We start from the raw sequence: 22,415 nt of genomic DNA on the forward strand, positions 1-22,415 counted from the left end.
AGTTTTCTTTCTTGGGCTGAGTTCAGCTTCAAATGATGCTTTCTCTGTTTCACTGAACTCCTTTTGATGGCTGAAGATTCTTCATTCTATTTGGTTTTTTTATCTATAAGTACTAAGGTTAAAAGCCCCTGTTCCACTGCTTAGCATCATGGCTTCTTAAATATTTCTTAAAGGCAATGGTTTTGTTTTACCTTTTGCCATTGTATTTGGAATCCTTCATGAAATCCTTTATCAACTTCATTTTCATTTTAAAATGAAGTTGATCAGAGCTGTATAAAGATGAAAATAAGTTCTGGCCACATCTTTTAAGCTTCTAAAACTTAAATATTTCAATGGACTTTGTCATCCAGACAGATGGTTTTGCAACAATTACTTTAGTATTTGGTTTTGAATGTGTGTAGAAACTGATTGACTAAATGCTTTGACGTGAGCCAGGCAACCACAGAACTCCTCTGCCAGTGAACTTCAGCCTTGAACCATATCGGCAATGGCAGGCACCTTTCCTGAGCGAGGGCTTTTGGAACTGCCAGATAGTTTAGACACCTCTCTCTGCTTTAAAGCAATCAGACTAATCTGTACCTTTGGCCTAAGCTAAATATATAACTATAGAAATTATATATTTTAATATATATATATTATGTATTTTTTTTATATATATTTATTAATTATAGAAATAGCAAAGCGGATGCACTAGTCTGTTGTACAGTCTAGTCACTAGCATTGACTTTTTTAAAACATTCATTTTTTTGAAAGTAATTTGCAGCTCAGACTTAAAAGTGTTAGAGGAGTGGCTTTGTAGTCTAACTTCTGAACTGAGTGGACTCACTGGTTTTGGTCTGACTAGAAATCATACTAGCATCCCTGAGCCCTTCATTTCTCTAACTAGGTAACAGCAGTTTTCCATAGAGTCTTTCAGACACAAGTTTATGAACTGATCTTTGGCTCTGTTTAGGCATGCCAGCATAAGCATTATATAGTGACTGCTGCTGCTGGGCAATCACTTTGTGCTAAACAACAAAAAATGAAATGTGTATGTAAATCATCTGAATAAGTTTTGTAAGCGCTTTCAGAATGGACTGCACTGTTATGTTTTGATACACAATGCAGATGGGACTCTGTACCATGAATAAATTGGCATGCTTTTGATTAATGAAATGTACACAGCACATAGCAGGTAATCTGCTTCTCTCTTCCAGAGAATTGTTTGGGATTATACCATTGTTTTATTTCATCAGATAATGTGATACTTATAAGGTGTTGTTCATCATTGCATTTTGGATACAGATTTCAGTTCTAAAGCAGTATTTAAGTGCTTCTGTTAGAATAGACAAACATCCAAAGACTCTCATAAATGCTGGTTTAGGTGTTGATAGGAATTACAGTCTATCTTCTAAATGCAAGTTGCTCTGAAACTTATTGATATAAAGGGCCTGCCTATTTTTAGCAGTTAAAGAATTATGTTCCTATTAAACTAAGTTTTTCCTTGGTTTTCAAGAATGCTTTGTTTAGCCGAAGTCCGCTGGTCAGATTAATGGAGACAAGACAGAATCCTTCTCTTGGCACATTTTTTTACAAGTATAAACCAAAGTTCGTTATTTCGGTCTCTGAACCAGTACACTCCTGTCTTGTGTGAAGTACTGCTTATGCTTTGAAGCATATTACAGGATTAGAATGATGTGCTTTGAGGGCAAGCCCTGAAGGCGTTTTGTCTCAGTGATTTCGGTGAAGCTGATTTTTAAAATGGTGTTAGCACACATGCTTATAAGCAAACATACACAGATGGTATTTGAAATCAAGGCTTCTTGGGCTCGCCGGGTAACGCAGCAGCTGCAATGTTTTCAGGGGCTTCTTGACCATTTTAAATGTCTTGTGTGTGTTAGTGTGTTGGTGTGTTTGAATTGTAAGCAGAAAACATCCAGTGCCAGACTGTGCTCAGAGGAGATAGATGCTCTCTGAATGAGACATTGAAGGCTAGGAAAAAAAAAAAAAAGTATTTGAAAAAATGAATGCAGAGTCATATGAATGAAATCATAATTTGTAGTTCCCAAAATGTTTGTGACAGGTAGTCTTTGAATGAAGTACCACTTTTTTTTTCATATTTTATGAAATACAGAAAGAAAGGGGGCCATGTCAACAGTACATGCTTAAGGAAGAGTACAAAACAGAAGCAGACTGTCATGTTTTCCAGAAATGCTGTCCCAGCATCCGAGAACTTGTGGCTGAGAAACTTTGAGATGGAGACGGTGTTTTTTGTCTCTAGTGACACTTGATACTCATCCATGACTTTATCCTGTTGCTTTTTGAGCCTCTGTAAATCTTAACATATACAGCATCTTGTGACAAATACCTCCACACACTCCCTCTCCTATGTGAATATTATATGTAATATTAAGAATTATGACCTTTTTGGCTCTGAATCTGCCATCAACTGGTTTAATCTAATACTTCATTTTTCTTGTAGTTGAAGGCAATGAGCAATCATTCCTTCTTTGCTTTCTCCATGTCATTCATGGCTGGTAGATTTCTATCATATCTGCTCTGATTTGTCTGTTTTCCTGTCTGAAATGTCCTGCCTGATGATTATTTGAAACTCTTGCATGTCTCTTGTCAATACTTTTGTTTTTCTGTAAGCCTTGTCCAATCCTAGTATATCCTTTTGGGGATGAGGGAGACTCCTGCATGTAGCGTTCAAAGAGTGTTGATTTCACTTCTGCTTTTAGAAAAATTGAACGTCCCAAAGTACTGATAATTTTATTATAGATTTATTTCCAGGAATTGGTGATTTCTGTTTATTTTTAATGAGTGGACTACTACAAAACGTGGAGATACCAACTTAACAGGCAGCAGGATACCATCCAAAGATGTAGCCAGAGCTCTATTGCAATTGTTCCTAAAAGGACTAGAAAAATGAGAGTATGAGGTATTGCGTGCTTTTGGGATATTGCTGAAATCACAGGAAAGCCTCCAAATGTGAACAGAGTCTGCAAGTGGAATAAGCTCATTCTAAAGGCATTATTATCTGATTAACAACCTTTAGGAAAATAAGTGCTTGTAAGGGAACATCCATTATACAGTCTGCCTTTAAAAACAGTTAACTTGATCAAACTGTGTAAAAGTTATTCTTAGTTGTGCTGCTTCTCTTTGGCTGCAAATGTTTAGAAATGYTCTCCTTTCCTCCTCCTCCTGTCCAGCTTCCTAGTCCCAGTTTCCGTTTCCTTGTCTCCCCTATACCATTTTTGTCCCATAGATCCCATATTGCAGACAAGGCCCCTAACAAGTCTTCCCTCTCTTCAGGAAATTTTCACTGCCTTTGCCCTAMGGTAAACATCAGCCGGAGTGTGTTTGGCTGTACAGCCACTGAAATGCACTATGCACTGTGGTAGGCGAAGGTATTTTTTTCCACTTTCTCAGCTTGCTACAATGAAGGGTGCAGGCAAGGGAGTTCTTTGCCTGAACAACAGAAACGGAGTGTCACTTTACAAGCACAAGAAACAACTTGCTGCTTGCCAGACAGGAAAAGGCCACAATGAGGGTGAACAAAAAAAAAAAAAAGAGAGAGAGAGAGAGAGAGAGGTGGGGGGGTGTGGAGAAAACTGCTCTGTGTTGTGGCTGCACAACCTGATGCAGCGGTCCTCTGCTGCTAGGCAAGAGCGTTGCAGACAGGCTGAAAATGCCGCAGACTTGCATAGGAATGCAACCTTTACTGGGGACACGATTACTGTGCCACTTGGGACTGTATTCCTGTTACTTGCCATGAAGTTCTGCATTTGTCAGCTATTCAGCTGCCTGGAAAGCCCAGCAAAAGATTGTAACTGAATTGCAGTTACCCATGAGGAGCAAACAGGAATGCTAGATTCAACTGTATATTTGTAATACATGCTGATGAGGCTTTGTGATCAATAAGGGAGTGAGGCTACAGAGGAGAGAGGAAAAGATGTCTTTTCTGCTAGCGTGCGAGTGTGTGTGTGTGTGTGTGTGTGTGTGTGTTCTCTGTTGGTTGCTGCGTGGGTTTACGGTAATTTGCTCCTTCCCAGTGACTGCGCGGCGCTTCCAGCCCCTTCCCCGCCCCGTCCGCCGCCCGTGGGAGGATTACCATTTCGGTAGCGGGCAGCGTCACGTTACACTGGCCTCCCACCAGCAGCAGYTTTTTCCTCCCATATTCGAGCACGGAAGCTCTTTCAGGTCATGCTATCTGAAAGCCGACGTGAGACACTTCGCTCGCAGAGCCGCTGAGTGCCGGGGCGCGGAGGCTCAGCTTTGTCTTCCGATTTTGTACTCGAATAGACTCAGCTGTGACATCCGAACCTGCTCCTCCCGGAGCCACCATGGTGGCCAAGGATTACCCTTTCTACCTGACGGTCAAGAGGGCAAATTGTGCCTTGGATGTACAGGCAGTGGCCGGCCCAGCTAAAGAGACAGAGGTACTTAATCTACACGATATGGTTGCAGCTTAATTTTTCTTTGTAGTCTGGTCTGCGTTGTTTCAGGGAAAAYTAATATGCTTTAAGTTTCTAAGTATAGATACCTGGTTTGGTTTAGGCATCTTTTACTGCCATCTTTAGTTGTTGGATTTTTGTTTGGAATGAAGCAAGGAATACAGAGTGTAGATTTTATCAGCTGTCATTTTAAAGAACTAATACCTTTTTCAGAGGCTGATTGAGAACAGTCCTTTTCAGATATGTAATTTTAAGTTTATAGGTAACTTGTTCTGGTGCTAACCTTTACTTACAAATTGTTAAATTTGGTGGTTATGTGCTTTGGTGACAGTGAGAGGAAATCTGCAAAAAAGGTGTTTAAAGCATTATGTCTGTGACTTTTCTCCACCAGAAATAAATTAAGAAATTAATCTGGTAACACAGTTACCTCAGAACTCCACCATATCAGAAGGGTGTTAACTACAGTTTCTTAAAATGCATGAAATCCTTTAATTAAAAATTTATTTAATTGAAAATTTATTCATCAGCAGCCAACTTTATTCACTTAGATGGTTGAACCTTTCAAGAGCTATGTTCATGAAATAAATATGTGATACTTTAGGCTAACGTTTAGTCTGCTTTGTGTGCTGCTTTTCTGGAATGAAAACAGTGACCTCAAGTATTYGATCCAGCTGCACTGGGTAGGAGGGGTAGGAGTTCTCTCTGGAAGTTCTTGTCGCATACGTATACATATGTATATGTGTGAGTGTGGGTGTGTATATACATGTACACACATTCATATATATATATACACAGGCATACAGCTTTTGCATTGGTGTTGTGTGTTGAGTAACTTGAAGATAGTTTACTGAATTGTGTGAGTTTAGTACAACTGCATCAAAGATTAATTACCTCCAGCAGCTGAATAGATCCAAAGTAAAAGAAACCCAAGCCAAGTGTCCTTGTTTAATCATGATCTATAGACAAAGAACATAATTTGTGCTTCTGTTTTTCAATGTGCCTCTACATACAATGATTTAATAATTGCAGTTACCAGACTGAATTTTTCAGCTGCATGTTTAAAATTAAAATCTCTTGTACATATGTGTGTGTRTGTGTATATATATATGCAAAATGCAAGTTGTTAAACATCAAATGGTTCATTTAAGGATATTTATTTTACTAAACGCAATATTTAAAGAACTATATTTTTAGCCTGGTAAGTGCCTGTGAAGGGTTGTTTCTCTCCTGTGTGTGTGTGTGTGTGTGTTTGAATGAATAAATTGTCAAATCTGAAAAGCTGGAGTGTTGTCCTCTTACAGTCGAGAAGAACAGCTTAACTGTAGTCAAATGTCAAAGAAAATCAAAACTCAGTGAAAGCCTAGGGTATGAGGAAGTGTTGCGTAACAGTTGTGATCAATCAATTATAAAGTGCAAATGTTTTATTTAGGACGGTTGTTTTGGATTTATATTCTTTCATGTTGTATTTTATACAAATGAGAAAATTCACCCTATGCTTTCAAGCTGAAAAGTGCTGTTTACTGGGAGTACAATAGACTTCCAACATTCTGGAAAACAAACTTTCAAGCAATCTCCTGCTTATCTTAGTAGGATATGGGAGGATCATCTGCCACTCCAGAAATTTGACTAAAGAAGCAGAAGTAAGAAACAAACAAAACAGTCTTTGAGAAAGGCATCCTAAAGATAGGTGCATGCAGCTTGTTTCTCTGAAGTCTGTCAGTATGGGGGAAAAATAATGTTTTCCACTCYGTAATATTTACAAGTCTAAAGAAAGCTATTGGGCGCCTTCTACCACAATCTTGTGTTACTACACCAGAAAGCTAGCTTGCTAGGTTTGTGTTACTGATTTTTGGCTTATCAATGTGTGAAATTGGTTGATTAAATTACCTAATTTCTACATTTTCTTTGTCATGTATGAAACAGAACAGATTTTCTGTTACGGTGATTTTTTTCATTTTTATAAATCAGAATTTGTGATTATTAAATATTTCCTCTGACCATATTAAATAACAATCTTCTAGTATTTCTTGTGAACAAATGCAAAATGCAGTCTGGAAGATCAGGTACAGTGGTTCTACCATCGGATGAAATTTAGCAAAAATCTTGAGCATGTGCCTATCTTAACCCTACTGATTTTAACTGAGACTGGCAAGAAATGCATATTAGGATAGCACTTCACATGCAATAGCAAGTTGTCTACTGAAATAGAGATTTCAAATGTGAGTATACCCAACTTCAAAACGATTATTAACACTTTATCATCACTTTACAGGTATGGAAAATGAAATTAAGAAAGGCTAAATAGCTAGGCTGTTATTTTTCAACTTTGTATGTGTGTGTGCACACTGTTAAAGTTTTCCCAGATTTCCAGATGGAGATCTCTGGGCAGCAGACTGAACCTTAACTGGCAGTAGATTTGTTCTCAGTTATTCTTGTCCTTAGCCTGCAGACCACAAGTTGAAAACCACTGATGTTTTGGAGGAACGAGTCAGTGACRTGAAAGAGGTAATAGAACAGAGGCTTCCTGACTTAGTCTGTTGTGTGAGCAGCACTTCAGTTTCTTTGGTGCAAGCTCTGTGAAAGTGGCACAATCACAAAATAATGACTAATGAAACATCCAAGATGCATGTAAATAGTAAAAATATAGAATCTAAGAAAAGACTGTTGTGCCAATGGTCAAAGTACAACTATTACAGTTATTTCTAAATTCAGTTTAAGGGCAACAAAATACAACACCGGAGAAGTGAGCTAATGCAGAAATTTCATAGAGAGGCCTTTCATCATTGCATGCCCCACATAAAGTACTACAGTACAGTTCTAGGTGCTGACAGTAGAGAGATGTTGGGCTCTTCACAGCTCTTTTTCTCAATGTAAAAATAGACAGCAGAACTGAAATTAGCTTGCTTTGAAATACAGAGAGAGGCATACATTTCTCCTGATGCACCATTTGCTGTTTCGCTGATTAAAGCAAGCTCCTTCCTCACCTCTTGTGAAAGAAAGGAGAAGTAAAGAAACAACCAGTGAATGGGCAGAGCATGATAAAGAGCAAACGCCAGCACAGACTGCGGACTAAAGGGCCAAATGTGGGACTTTCACAAAGAATGTCAGCCCCTGTATTTCAAGGTGTAAGGCAAACAGGTAAAGGGAGATTGAGAAGAAAGTTTGTTTTCAGTGCTTTTAATGTATCTTCTTTTAAGTCATTTCTTACTATTTAATATCAATAAAGTAACACTGGGGAAGATGCTATGGGCCTTACTGGTGTGACTGTTCTGGTATTTGCCTTTGTACTGAGGTGTATTTTTTGGCATCATACAACCAGTGCTAGATGCTGAATACAAATCCTGACAATCCCTGGTCGAAGAGCTGGAGAAGGGATCAAAACCAAGAATGAATGCTCTTAAATTAAAAATAATAATAATAATAATAAAACTTGTCCTAACAAATAAATATAGGAGTTTGGCAAAAGTTGAATCTTAGCTGTTCTGCTCAACAAAACAGAGAACTTAGCAATGTCTTATTGTTAATGAGATAAAATTTAACAGGTTTCATGGATCTGGGCAGAGTTTGTTGGGATACCCAGTACCACTGGCTACTCAATACACAGTGTTTTTTAAATGGTCATATAARATCATTATATGGTAAGCACGATGTTCAAAGGCAATACTGAACCAGTTTCCTGTATAAAGTTTGTAAACTAAGTGTATAGTCACAAGGAACTGAGGTACAGAGGCAAAGGGAGGATGGAGCAGAGCTTCCTCAGTTTTAACTAAATGTTGCTAGAGAGAGACAGTTAAAGAAAGATTCTGCCTGTCATATGGTCAATATGAAAATAACCTAATTAGTATCTGTGAAGTTAAAAAAAATCGATCTATGTTCTTTGTAAGATGTGAAATCTGATATTGTGCTTGAGAATGAGTGAGCCTAAGAGCAGATGTTGGTCCAACAGTAGGCCCATTATGAAGCCCTCCGATACAACAGTATGGTAATTCGTTAAGGTCTGACATTTTCCTGTAGGAACACAATCTGCTGGGATAAAAAGAATGGCATAATGGTGATACAACTGATGTTCTGTAAATGAGGCGCACATGCAGTTTTCTAATCATAGGGCCTTTGTTGCCTGGAAAGCTTAGTTGTTCAGTATGAGCAATCTTATCTGATTTCCTTTTATTCTTAAATAAAATTCATTATAACAAGGTTTGAGCTTGCTGGTTTATATAAAAACAAGTTATATAATGTTCAGGAAGTGATTTGAGGTGGAGATTTAGAAACTTGTACCAGTTTTACAGAGCGGTCTATGATCTGCAGAGTGAAGTAATATATCCAGATACTTTTGTAAATCTGCCATCATTCCACAGTCGTCGTGAGATGCCTTTATGGATGCTGGTATCATTCCTCTACTGGATAAAATTCTAAAGCCTTCAGAAACAAAAGTAGACCTCTGGTAGGTATAATTTGGTATAACTATGTTTTAAGAGAACACTGTGGTGGTAATTTGGGGCACCCTGAGAAAACGAGTGAAAAATCTGTGCCAACCAAGTACAGGCATGACAACTGATATAAAGAGATTTTCACAACTGCTTTACACATCTTAAAAGGTGTCGGATCTGAACAAATGGTGTAACTAGAATCCAGATTRAACTATTTTTTTCATGCGTTTGTTCTGAGAGAACATTTAATCTGCCCTTGACTGTACTAAAATCTAGTTAGAAGTGTGAGATATTTAGCAGTATCTGTAATACTGAATGATACATTTATGCCCATGTCTCCCTGAAACAAAAGAAGTTAAAAGACGAAACTTGTGAATGCAGTGGTGCGCAAAATATATATGTGTGTGTGTGTGTGTATATATATGTGTGTGTGTGTGTGTATATATGTGTGTGTATATATATGTGTGTGTGTGTGTGTATATATATATATATATATATATATTCTGAGTTAGTGGGAAGAATACTGTTCTTCCTTACAGAAGAGTTGAAAATAAGCTTTGGTTGTCTGTCTTTGGCAGACTTGTTGCTTGAGCTAAAAAGCTCAAGACAAAAGGAAGCCTTTTGTTTTACATATGTGCGAGACTCTGTCTAGTGCTGAATTCTGCAACTGTTTTCTTCTATAAATCTAGCTGTTGGTCCTTCACGGAACTGCTGATCAGTTGACACACATTCATTTCCTGTAGACTGTCAGACTGCACTGATTACCACTTTTTCAATAGTTTAAATACCCATATATGCTTTAGCAGTAGCTTTTACTCATTTTACTCACCTACTTTCTCACCCAAGGATTCAGTCTAATTGATAACAAACAAACGGACTTCATCCACTGAACAGAATAATGACTTGTTCAGAGTAATTTTGATCAAGAACCCCATGAGATCAGACATAGTTTTTACTGAGGGTGACTTCCAGTAAGTAAATGGTGCTTTTTTGTTGTTGCTGTTTTAATGGGTATGTACTATTACATGGGTATGAAAATCAATTGCCTGAATGTGGCTAAAAAGGAATAGAAAACCATAAAGTGATTAAATGTTAATTCAAGAGAAGTCAGTGGTGTTCTTTACTGACCATCAGTGTTTGGTGTGTTGCGTTTCCTTTTACATCTTAGCAGTAACATGGTATTTGCCTCAGTGAAAACAACAAAACCTTTCACTTAGCAAAGGTTTAAAAAAAAAAAAAAAAAGGCAAGATGGTTGGTCCCAGGACCACTGTAGGACTTAGGGTATCCAAATACTGAACTAGTCCTCTGTCTTAAAGTAGTACTTTAAAAAAATACATCTATAATATTGTTTATTTTTATTTTTTATAATATAATTTTTAATCTAATTTGCATTTACTCTGTTTAACAAATGCTACGTATATGCACAAATATGCAATTAATATAGTTCAGTACATTTGAAAAAAAAGTAAAACACTGAGTTTTTTTTGAAATTGTATCATTTATGTATGGGAAGATCAGCATGGTTAAGTTGAAACTTAATGCCCCCAATAGGACTATGAAAACTTTTGAGCATCTTGAGCAACAATGAAGTAAAGGGTGCTTCTGGTTAAGGACAGAAAAAGTACAGATAGATGCAGAAGTTCAAGATGTATTCTCAGTATGTCAGTATTTTGACAAGGAGCTCCCTCAAAAATGTCATGTTTAACTTCCAATAAATCTGATATCCCTTAAGGCTTGTATGTTTGCAGAGAAAAGACGTTTAGGATTGGGATTAGTTTTCTCATTTAAACATAAGTGTTTTTTTATAACCCAATCAAGGAGAGGAGATAGCTTTGCTTAGCTATCGAAATGCTGCTAAATACCCATGCTAGAGAAAGATCTTCCTTCTTAAACATCCAAATTTTCCACCTGTACAATTTTGTGTAAAGAAAGAGGAGATGAGGATTGAGATTCTGTGGTAAAATGAGATACCTGTTTCTCAGACAACTATTAACAATCTTTAGCCATTCCAAACATGTTTTTCTCCCCATACTCTGTAAGGTTTACATTCTCACTCCCCCCAAAACCTAAACAAGTAATAAAACATCTTTAATGGCACAGGAACAAGGTCATGAATTCTTCAGAATAAGAATGTTTCTCCTGCTCCCRTGTACAGGATCTAATGTGATGTCTACCCACCTTGCTTTAATGTTTAAGGTCTGCTGTATACCTCACTGAAGTTAATTTTGAGGAACATCTTAAAGAGCAATTCTAATGAAGAATTTTCTTGCCTTTTACACATTTTGCATTAGCACCTAAGTCAACTAAACTTTGTGATATAAGGAGTATATAAAGTTTTTTGTTATTAGAAGTGTTGAAAGCTTTTAACAGTAGAGCAGTACCCTTAAGTTGCTCAGAGTCCCGTGAAAAAGCAGGAATATCAATATCATAAAACAAATGCGTCTTTGCAGATTTTTTATTTACCTTGGGAGAAAGCAATTTTCTCACTATATCGTGAACATACTTTGTCACCTGTGGGTGGACTCTTTGTTACCATTTTTCTTTGCAGCTGTGTTCATAGCAGCCTCACATTGTTTCTTAAAAAAAAAAAAAAAAAAAAAAAAAACTTTTTGTGATTTTACTTTTTGAATGAGTAAAATAATTCTGTTTAGAACTCATAATAGCAAGCTTAGTTCTTACGTCATTGCACAAGCATAAACTGCTTCCTCTGCCCAGCTATCCTGCAGAGTAGGAGAGTGTTGCTGTCTCTGCTTGAAGGGGCAAGAGCTGGAAAGGAAGATGAAAGAGATTGTTCAGGATCACTGGGGTAGCAAGTTGCAGACGGAGAAGTGGAGCAGAGGATTGCCTTGTTGTAAGCTTCGAGCTTAGTTTGAAATGTAACTGTTTCGCATTGAACGTGTCACATTATGGGATTATGAAATTATGGGACAGTTATTGGGACAATTGTATATTTTAAAGTACAAAGTGAGCAAATTGCCTAAGGAGTAGTGTTGGGAGGATAGTAAAGTTATGCTTAGGGATTTATGAGAGGGTTGGCTGTAGGCTCCATTAACTGCAGCAGTAGCACAGAATTCCTTCCTATTTTCAGTGCGTTTTTGGTGAGTTGCAGTTTATTCAGTATCTCTTTATATCTGTTATGCTTCATAAATGCTAGACCTAGACTATGAACAGCTCCAATTCCTGTCCTTGTCGCCTTCTAATATTCTGACTTACTAACATGCATTGGAATGTCTGGGATGCCTCGTGCTTGGGACCATGTTTGACCCAGCAAGCAAGTGGCAGCAATGGGGAGTACGAGAAGGCTGACCCAAAGGCCTTCAGGCCAGGGCACATCACTAAGGGGCAATGGGCATGGGGCCAGAGGGAGAGAGGCCAAAAGATTTTGTGTTAAATTGCAAGACATGAATGTTCTTTAATCTTTGTGAAAGTATACRTTGTTCTTTTTTAATGAAATGTTAGCGACTTGCAGTTTGGTATGTTCCAGGTAACTGTATTCTCATGTGCCATGTAATTGCAGTGAGCTAAACACGGAAACGTGGCAAACTACCACGCTTGGAGCTGCTGCCTGTTCTACCTAACAGCAATTTGAAACAAACAGCTTGCTTTTATTTTGCTGTTCAGTAACTCACTGTATGATGTCTACTTGTTTCCTTGCCTGCCAGCTTGATGTGCAGTTTGTTCCAGAATGGAAGAGGTCTTTCATAGGTAGTCTGTACAAGCAGCTTTTAACGAGAGGAAATTTGGAATTTAATTAGCTCTACATTAGTTGTCTGGGTTTCTCAGAGTTTCTGTTGCTCATGTTAATTCATCTTACTCTGTAAGTTTTTCTRTTAATTTGTGTTCATTTCCTAACTACTAGTAGAGTTAYTGATTTTTGGATGTTGCAGACAAATGGTTTTCAGCTGAGATGGCTGGAGGCAGCATGTGCTTTTGCTGCTGATGCTTTGGTGGTTCCGTCTCGCGTGTGGCAAACCAAATCCAAGTTCTTCAAGGTGGGGGCTAATGATGGTGGCCTCTTCATGGGAAGCAGCCAGTCTTTGATGAAACATGTAATGCAAAGATATGATGCAAACTTTAGCTTGTTTTCTTCACCTGAAGATACTTCACCACTTCTCTATATGGCTTTTCACTGTATTCAGCTATCATTTTGGATCCACCACCTTATAATTCCACAATTAAAGCAAAATTTTGGGGGATATGCTTTATTTGCTGGCTGTTTTTGCAGAGACTGAAACAGGAGGGATAACAGACCTCTTCCTTCTACCTGAGAGCTGAACTGGTAGAATCTGTGGTTTTCACAAAGTTCAGAAGTTTTATCACTAATTACCGTTGGTCATTGGTTGATTAAGTTGCATTTATGTATCAATKTATTTCAGTTATGTAGTAACTTCTTGTTTTGCTGGTAATGGGATGTCTCTCCCAGGATTTAGGATGGATTTTTGTGGATGATTTTAGTTCTGTTGTACTAGACAACTTTGAATTCRGAATCATCTACTTTGTTTTTCTTGACCCAGACCCATGGTTCTTGAACAGTGAATATTCTTAAATTTCCCAATCAGTTTATTTCTAAAATATATGAAGCAAAGGCAGATTTTCTGCCTTTTCAAGTATTAAAATATACGGTCTCTATTAGCATGAGTAAACCCTGAGAATGTTGTGCTGGCTCCAGGGTTGTTCCAGTGCTGTAAGAGCAGCCAAGCAGTGCTTTTGTTACAGAATTATTTTCCCAGTTCACTTGTTATCCTGGCTGGATCTTTCTTATAATCTTGTAGTTAGCTGACCAGCTTCTGCTTCTTATGGAGTATAATTCTTTCCACAAGGAAGAATTAGTTCTAGATTTCTCTCTTTTTGAAGATGCAAAAAGCTCAAGATGCGTTGCTTAACTTATTTTTAGGTTAAGTGTCTGCTGTATTAAGAGACTCTGGTGTAACATGAGCTTTTTTTTTATTTTAACCTTTTTCTTGTTTGTGTTTTTGTTTTTTATTCTACTGGAGGTTAAGTATTGATAACATCCTGTGGAACAGAGCTTGAATACTTTATTATTATTATTATTAAACTCCAAGTTTCGGGGGCATTTATTAGAACTCTTTAATCCTAGGCCAACTTAACTAGTAGCAGTCTAATAAAAATAATAATGTTGGGATTTCTGCCATGACAAATGTTGACTTACCCATATAAAGTTGACTAAAACCCAGTAACTTTTAAAGTATAGGAGAATGGAAGTTTAGCCAGTAGTGTGAAGTCTGAAACAGAGTGGTTCTGTTTTAGTGTTCTGGCATTGCTTGTGGGTTATGTTTGCAACAAAGATTACTGTACGATTTCAGTTTACAAGATCTTCAATTTTTTACCCTGGTAACTCTTCGGAGTCTTGTTTCAATTAAAACATTTTGCACTAATGAATGTTCCTATAGAGTAGAATTAATACTGTGGATACTTGTTTTACAACTTGTTCACAAATAGTGTATTAAAACATATTTTTGATTTAATAAAAAAGTGTTAGCTGGAAACTCAGAATTATTACTGTAAACAATTATTTCAAAACGTATTGGTTCTGTGAAGTCTAGTTAAAGAGGGTTTTAGCAAGCTGCCAATGTCAGCTATTATGTATGTGAATTGAGGGAATTTTTCATTTGCTTTTGAAGGTAGTTGGGATGACTTTTAATATTCTAACATGCTGAGTTCCTGTAGACGTTTCCAGGTACTGCTTATTTTCTGAATTAGTTTAAAATCGCTGTAAGCCTACTTGTTTTTAAACATAATCAGAAGAACGAACACAATATGGTCACAGGAGTGCTGCCCGCAAGCTAAAGACAAAAGCATAATGACCCCCCAGGGAAATATTTTTCCTTGTTTTTCAAATTCAGCACCAGTTCTCCGACATGTTGTCTGTTGTTGCAACTATTGATAGCGATGGGATAGTCAGGTGGAAAAACAATTATCCTGGTAGTGGATGTATACTTGCTTTTGCTGTTCACTGGGAGGAAATCAGTGGCTCAGCTGGTCAAAAGCATAGAATGGAAGAACTTTGAAATRAGGTACTAAAGCAAATGAAGACCTATTATATGGCACCTAGGCTGCTGCTGAGTTCTTCAGTATGTGTTATCCAGGTCATTGGTTCTTTGCAGACAATATGAAGGAAATCTGGCCTAGTTCTTTTTGTTCCCTTTCCTTTTGTTTGTTGGAAAAGTATAATCAATCTTTTGCTAGAGTGATTTATCCGTCAAACTGTGATAATTAAGATGTGGGTGGTCTTGTGGAATGACCCTGTATAGAAAACTAATCAATATTATTAAATGGATTTAACTTGCTCTGACAGGAAGGCACTTTGAGCTTTGGGGAAATTCCGTTCTTTACATATCCTAGTGAAAGAGTCATTTTGCATTTTGCTTTGTGGATGAAGAGCATGAGAAGTCTTAGCCTCTCCCCCTAGATTTCTTCTAGCTTTTTTTTTTTTTTTTTTTTAATGTATGTAGTATGTTATGGGATATACTATATCCAGTTATTAGGTGTTGGCTTCACTGATGAAGGAAAAACAATAACATCAACTTAGCTGTCAATAATTTGCAGCTGATGTAAGTGCCTAATCTTTCAAAGAAACTTCTGTTTTAACATGCCTTACTGCATGTTAAATGCTTGGCTTGCCCCAGGAACGGGTGTTGTATGCTAAGATTGAAGCTTTTAAACAGTAGTCTATATGTGTTAGAGATGGGGGAAAAAAAGTGATACCAAATTGATTTTTTTTTTTTTTTTGTCAAGATGCCATTGTTTTGAAATGACCTTATCACAGTTCCTGAAAAACAGCACTTAGGTTCAGTTGCACAGAGGAAAGAAATGACTTGCAGTTTACTAAAGGAGGAATTGGCAGAAGTTATTCTATGGCATCCTGGTAGAACTCTAGCTGAAACCGTTTGCTATATACATTTCCCAGCTGTCCAACAGCAGACTACTGTTCTGGGAATTTTAAGGTTATATGTTAAAAGCTAGAGTTTTCCCTTCTTATTCAGCAATTTAAGCAATTAAGGTTAGTTTAATACATAGCATATACTGGAAATACAAATGCAAGCATATATAGGATCTACAGAATAAATTATAGTAAAGAATGAATTGTAGAGCACTGTGTTCTCTGTGACAAATTAGAAGAATGTTATAGCATGACATCTTTAAACTAGCTTCTTAGCTAATAGTTTCCCTTCTCAATTCTGYAATTTTGACTGATTATGCCATTGTGGTTACTCTAATCTTCCTTCCTATGAATTTCCCAGAAAAGTATGTGATATAAATATACTCTCTCAGAAGGACATAGCAGCTGTTTGAAATGTCCACTGTRTATTTTCCAGAACCCTCCAGATTTTGGACTTGCGTATTTTTTCCATTTTTTCAATAGTTCTTTTTGAAGATGTATATATACACAATCTTTTCCAGCTTTTATTTTCTGTTCACTAAATTCAAATATGCAAATCTTCCTGAAGTCATCTTGAGTTCAAATATGCAACTCCCTCTAAAAGCCATCTGCTCTTTGTTCTAGCCTAGTCAGGTATTAATTTGACTTTGCTTGACTGTTTAGCCTTTGAAGTTTCTGCACTCATGTTTCCCTCAGCTTTATTTARCCTTATATCAAATTTAAAGCACTCTTAGATTAACATCACTTGTTCACATATACCAGCTCCACATTTTGGAAACTTTGCCAAACTGTAGTCTGTATCTTTTGTTTTTTGACTTGATTCCCTTAATATTTCAGGAAGCCTTCGTGGCTCTGAAAAACATTTAGTTTTATTTCAAAACTCTGAAATGTCTTTTTTTTTTTTTAATACCAAAAATAAATGTAAAAGGTCAGGGAAACCGTTCTAATTCCTGGATTTTCTCTGTCTTAACTTGGACCAGTTCCCAGTCTGGATAGGTAATAGTTTGTTGCAAGTAGATCCAGTCACTGAATCCCTAAATGCCATCTGTGTCTAAGTTCCCTGAATTGGCAGGGAGAGGTGGGAAGGAAGGAGGAAGGATCAATTACTGTGGCTATCCCAAAGTCTTTTGGGCACGCTCAGAGGTGCAGATCTTGAGCCTAATGTTCATTCTTCCTAGAGAAATGTCCCTGCTGGAGCCTCTTTGTGCTGGACAGATGCTGGAATCACACAGTTTGTCTGAGCTTSCATGTGCTTAGATTCATACTCTAAAAGATTTTATGGTTGTGGGACCTCCAGTTAACTAGAAGATTAGAGATATTCAGAGACAATATAGCTGTAAAATAAGGAACACATGTATTAAGAAATTCTAACCACAAGCAGGGTTTTCTTGGTTTTGTTTTCAAAGATTTGGGAAGTAGCCTCTGGAATGCATTCCCTTGATCTTACTGGACTGATGTGCAAGTCCAGATTCTGCTCGGTATGCCTGGGTAAAGCAGAATTGTTCATACATGTTTGTCTTTCCAAGAACGGAGCCCTTGGTTAGAAAGCAACCATCTGTTTAAAACTCACTCTTTATCTGTGYGTTTGACTGTGGAATTTTTTCCTGTTCAAATCATTGGCCTCAGTAGCCTGTTCAACTTCTTGTGCGTCACTGGATTGGAGAGGTTATGGGGCTAACTGGAGAAGCAGAGGCAGAATGGATGTRGAACATGCAATGGGAATACTGTAACAGTCCTACAGAAAGCATCCAAATTTCAGTATCTCTAGYTTACAGTTTTAGAATTGCTGTGATAGTGTTATATTTTCATTGTGAGTCAAAGCCTGACCTGTACAAACTTTGTTATTCCACTACGAAAAGGCTATGCAGTGTTGACTGCTCTCACTGTTAGACTTCTCCAAAGGAGATGACACCTGAAAAGCTGAGGATAGATGTATTTCCACTTACAGCGAGGTAGCTTAAATAGTATTGGAAAGCTTTCAGTAATAATGCTGATTTCTTTTAATGAGATTGAATTCTTAATTTGAACATTTGAAACTAATGTACTAGTTTGAATGCTGATCAGATTGTTCYGGGTAAATTCTGAATATGATACACTAGATGAAGAAAACAGAATGGGAAGTTGTGATAGAAGGGAAAGGACCTTTGCAAACAGACCTTCAGACAATGTATTAGCTATTTTCTTTCAACTACTGAAGAGCCTGGCTAGGAGAAAGCAAAGGTTTCGAGACTCATTGGACTGTCTAAGATGAAAAAGGCGAAATCGTACTTCTCTTTCCTTCCTTCTTGCTCTCCAAGGGAAGAAAGGTGACTTCCCTCCTGACTTGCACTAGTTTTCTCCAGGGTTATTTGATGTATGGGGTTTATATGCCCCATACAGCAGAGCAAATTAGGCCCTGGTCTGAGTGCTTAGATTGCAGGCTTCATGCAGTCATTAATGAACTTCAGCTGCAGGCACATACAGAGTATGTGRAAGTATTCAGATGAGTATAGGCTCATTTCACACCTTGTGTCATTCATGCTTAGGCTCAAACACTACTCAGGAAGATTCATTCAAGTTTTTTGCAGTGCACTTGAATGAAAAGCTGCAGAGATGCAGTGAAATATGGATAGATTTCTTCTGTAATTTCATTTGTTGTCAGTAGATTTCACATGCTTCTGGGCTTATGGTTTTGTTAAGTATTAGGCAGAAAGACTGCATGTACAAAACTGAATAGATCACACTATCTATGTAAAAGGTCCTTTAGATCGAGGACTTTTTAACTTTTAACTTTCAAACAGGTATAGCTATGTCGTAGTATAGATAAGGTTGTACTTCTTGAAATCAGTTTTATCTTTTAACCAGAGACCATACACATAGCAGCAAAGTTACGGGATAACAGAAGGGATACAGCAGTAAAGAAGGAAATTCTTTCTTATAACCCCCTTCTCTCTGTTCTTTGGAAGGTTCGTATATCCTTGAATACGAGATTTTGCTTTAGTTGTGTTGGAGGTAATACTCATGCCCAAGTAAGCTTTGCTGCTAATGTAGAGTAAAAGTTGCCAGCAAAAGCYGTGCTGCTGGCGTAGCATTGACAGCCTCGCTGTCTCGTGCTCCATGTCTGCTCACTGCAGTGCAGTAGGATTGATAACAAGCAGACTCAGCCATGGGATATTAGTTGTGTGGCAGGACTGGCTTTCTGAATAAGCATAAAAAAAGCAGCAGCTGATGACTGAGCAGTTAGAGAAGAATTACAGTGGAAGCTCAAAGGTTTTGGAGGGGGTGGGGGGAATGAGATAAGTATGCTAGTGGTGCTGCAGTGACRTAAAAAAAATACTCCATCAAAACCTGTGTCAAAGAGATGGTTACTGAAAAGGAAGGGATATGAATTACTGAAGACACAGGTGCAGCTTGATTTAGGCTGCTAAAATGCCTTAATACTAGATTTCCTCTGTGGAAGAATATATAATTTTTGCTACAGGGTTTTTACACTTTGTCCCTCATTTCAGGAGACATTTATGGAGTTCCAAATCTGCCTGCTGAGAAGTAAATTAAATACGTAGCTGCTTTTCACCTTTCCTCTGTTGCTGTACTAGTGGGAGAGAATTTTTCTTGCCAGTAATACTGATCATGATCATTGCTGCTGAGTATTTTTTTTCTTCTTGGTGCCAGAAAAGACGACGAATCTGCATTATTTACAGAAGGATTTGGATCTCTGAACGAAAGGATAGYAGACATGATGCATTTTCTTAAAGATATGTGTAAGAAATTGGAGGCATAGGAAGCCTACATAAACTTTATAAGCATGGCTGAGAAAGAAAGATGAACTGCTTTAGGATGTCCTTGAAATRTGATGTTGGATGGGTTTTTTAACTTCGCTTGGAAGGTTTGGCTCTTTTTCTGTCAAAASTTGCCTTTTGCATGTGCTGTTCAGGATCCATTAAATGTCAGATGGAGGTTAGGAAGCCAAGGGTAACTGTTCTATTTTTATGTATTTATAATACTTTCTTCTTGTGTTATGGTATTTGTTTATATTTTTCTTATCTGCAGAACAATTGACATATTGTTGTATTATATTGAAGTGGTTATATATTACTAAAAGGGGACATAATAGCAGTTAAAACTATATGTGAAGAGAAAAACATTTAATTGAATGTTTTATGGTAAATTTTTGTTTATTTCAATTTTGCTTTCTATTTTATGCAAGAACAAAATGTGTGTGAACATGTCATTAATGTATTCATCTGCCTTTATATWTAGGTCTATTCAATAGGGTCACTCAAAGGACACTTACAAATAGTTAGAGGTTTTTGTCTAAATTGTATTTTCTAGAATGAAATATAGCTAACTGAATATAGAATCATGTGCTGACATAAACATATTGAATTTTTTAAAAGTATTCCTTTCAATGACAAGATTATCATAACATGCATTAGCTGCAGAGCACTGCTGAAAATCTGTTTTAAAATTGAGTTAGTGTACTAACATGTTTTTGTCTTTTTAGACTCTTCTCTCTTCCCCTGCTCCCAAAGTCARTTGCTCCATGAATATGTGATATTTCAACCATTTCCAGCATCTGTGTGTACCAACCAAAAGTCATCTGTCATTGTCAGCATTAAAAAATGCCACTATCTATTTACTTCCCTAATTAAAGCAGACTTACTAACTTGCTTTTTATAACACTTTCTCAGAAAAATCAGCAAAACTGGCAGCAATGTAGATCTGATTATGCTCACCCGTTTTCCCCCCCCACCCCTTGTATTCCTCCCCCTAATACAGGAGCCGAGTACGAAACGGGTCAAGCCTCTTTCTAGAGTTACATCACTAGCAAGCCTAATTCCTCCTGTACGAGCCACTCCATTGAAGCGGTTCAGCCAGACACTTCAGGTAATAACAGTGAATGTGTTGCTGTTTTTAAATTGCCTTTCCACAGGAGGATTATGTGCACACTCAAAATTTCTTCTAGGGTTGTTCTTTTCAAATCAGTCTRCCCATACATGCATATATGGGAGTGTGTGTACATGCGCACACACACGCATACGCACAGTGTGTATCATTGATGTTTTACATATGTCAAATCAAACAACAAGAAAAAGTATTCCCTGTGCCCACTTTCAGCAAAAGGTGCAGTAATAATGGAGAGGGGAGTTGTACTGACAAATGGAAGGAAGTACTGTTGTTAARACTGTGTAATTGCCATGATTATCACGAGATAGTTTATATTTCTTATTCTCTACTAACAGTGACGTATTCAGTATTGTGATTGTCAAAGAGTTCAGTCAGGCATTCACAGGCTTTTAAAAATTAATATCTTTTTTTTTTTCCCCCCTAGCTAAAATGCAATTTATAGTTGTATTTTAAATAAACACACCCTCACACACTACTGTAATGYAATGAACGGGTTAGTTAACTTATGACTACAGAGTCAATTAAGTTTTAACTTAAGACTTTCACTTCAAAAACCACTTCTCTGTCCAGATAATTCATGTTCTGTAATTACCAGGAAGAAAACTATTATAGCAATAATATAAAAAAGTTACTGTATTAAAGGAGTATGACAATTGCTGTGTAAATTCTAATGAAGAACAGAAATTTTGTGTGGTATGTTCTGTTAATTTTGTTTGGGTTCTTTGGTATTTGTGGTACAATTAGTAATATAGGACTGCTAAATTTCTTTCTGTATTGTGAACTTTGACCTTCCTTGAACAAAAGGTTTACTGAGCAGTTATAAGAAGTCATTTTCCAAAGCTGATTAGAAAAATAATGAAGAGGAAGCAAATTTGAAATGCAATTTAGGAGCTAAATTGTTTTGTAGTTTCAATTTCTGTGTTAAGTGCATAATACTTAATATACTTGGAGACTAACGGAACTTGAATTTGTAAAATATTTCATATGTTCAGACCTGGAGACTTCAAGACATTTGTGGGCTCAACTCCTGTTGATTATGAGTGCAAAACAGGGCTCAAATACTACTATGGGTCTGGCCTAGAAAGCTTTGAAACATTGCAGTGTTTCCTCTTTAAAACAATGCAAGTAAGAAGGCTTGTGTAAAATCTAAAGAGAATTATGTAACAAGGTTATTTACTTTGAAGGGAGGAAATACAAAAATATCTTGAATTTATTAGGAAGGTTACTTAACCAAAATTAGCTCAGTCAGCACATTAGTAATGTTATCATTAATCAAGGAGAGAAAAAAAACCCAAACTTCAAACTTCTTTACAGCTAGGAATCTTATACAACTACATATAAAAACATGAAAAGATATTCTGTAGTGGTAGTTTATCTAGCAAACAGATATTACAGGATTTATTTAATGTTCTACCCTACAGTTTTACAAGTGCTGCTGTCTGCTTATGAAAGCTGCATTTGTGGGGTTGGGGGAGGACAAACTGGCTGAACTGGCTTCTGACTGTGTTTGATCCAGAAGGTATATCGTAGCGTGACTGGAGCAGAGATGTCTGTATTCCCTGGGGTGTATAAATCTCCTCCACAGTCTGCCTGTAAGCAAAAATTGGCTCGACTCCGAAAGAAGGGCTGCATTAGTTCCAGTTGTGAGGAGTGTGGAAAGTGAATTAGTTTTTGGCTGAACTACTACTGAGCACAGCACTTCCCTTTTCACAGCCTTAAACAGCTGTTGTGCTCATTTAAGTACCTACGCTGTTCTGTAGTGA

General features: G+C 37.2%; 1 protein-coding gene across 4 annotated transcripts in view; it reads left to right on the top strand.

Annotated features, from left to right (window-relative positions):
- The window catches only part of ARHGEF3 (Rho guanine nucleotide exchange factor 3), a 140,090-nt gene that overhangs the window by 100,757 nt on the left and 16,918 nt on the right, over positions 1 to 22,415 (top strand). For 3 of the 4 annotated variants that reach the window (XM_085302340.1, XM_085302342.1, XM_085302341.1), the window contains one exon: positions 20,524 to 20,631. In XM_085302340.1, the coding sequence (XP_085158466.1) occupies positions 20,524 to 20,631 (108 nt within the window). Of the gene's footprint in view, positions 1 to 4,094; positions 4,422 to 20,523; positions 20,632 to 22,415 lie in introns of those variants that run through there. The other variant, XM_085302343.1, reaches the window with a different exon arrangement.

The sequence above is a fragment of the Rhea americana genome, unplaced genomic scaffold (genome assembly GCF_003343005.1).
Source record: "Rhea americana isolate MKP2758 unplaced genomic scaffold, rheAme1 scaffold_19, whole genome shotgun sequence".
Taxonomy (NCBI): domain Eukaryota; kingdom Metazoa; phylum Chordata; class Aves; order Rheiformes; family Rheidae; genus Rhea; species Rhea americana.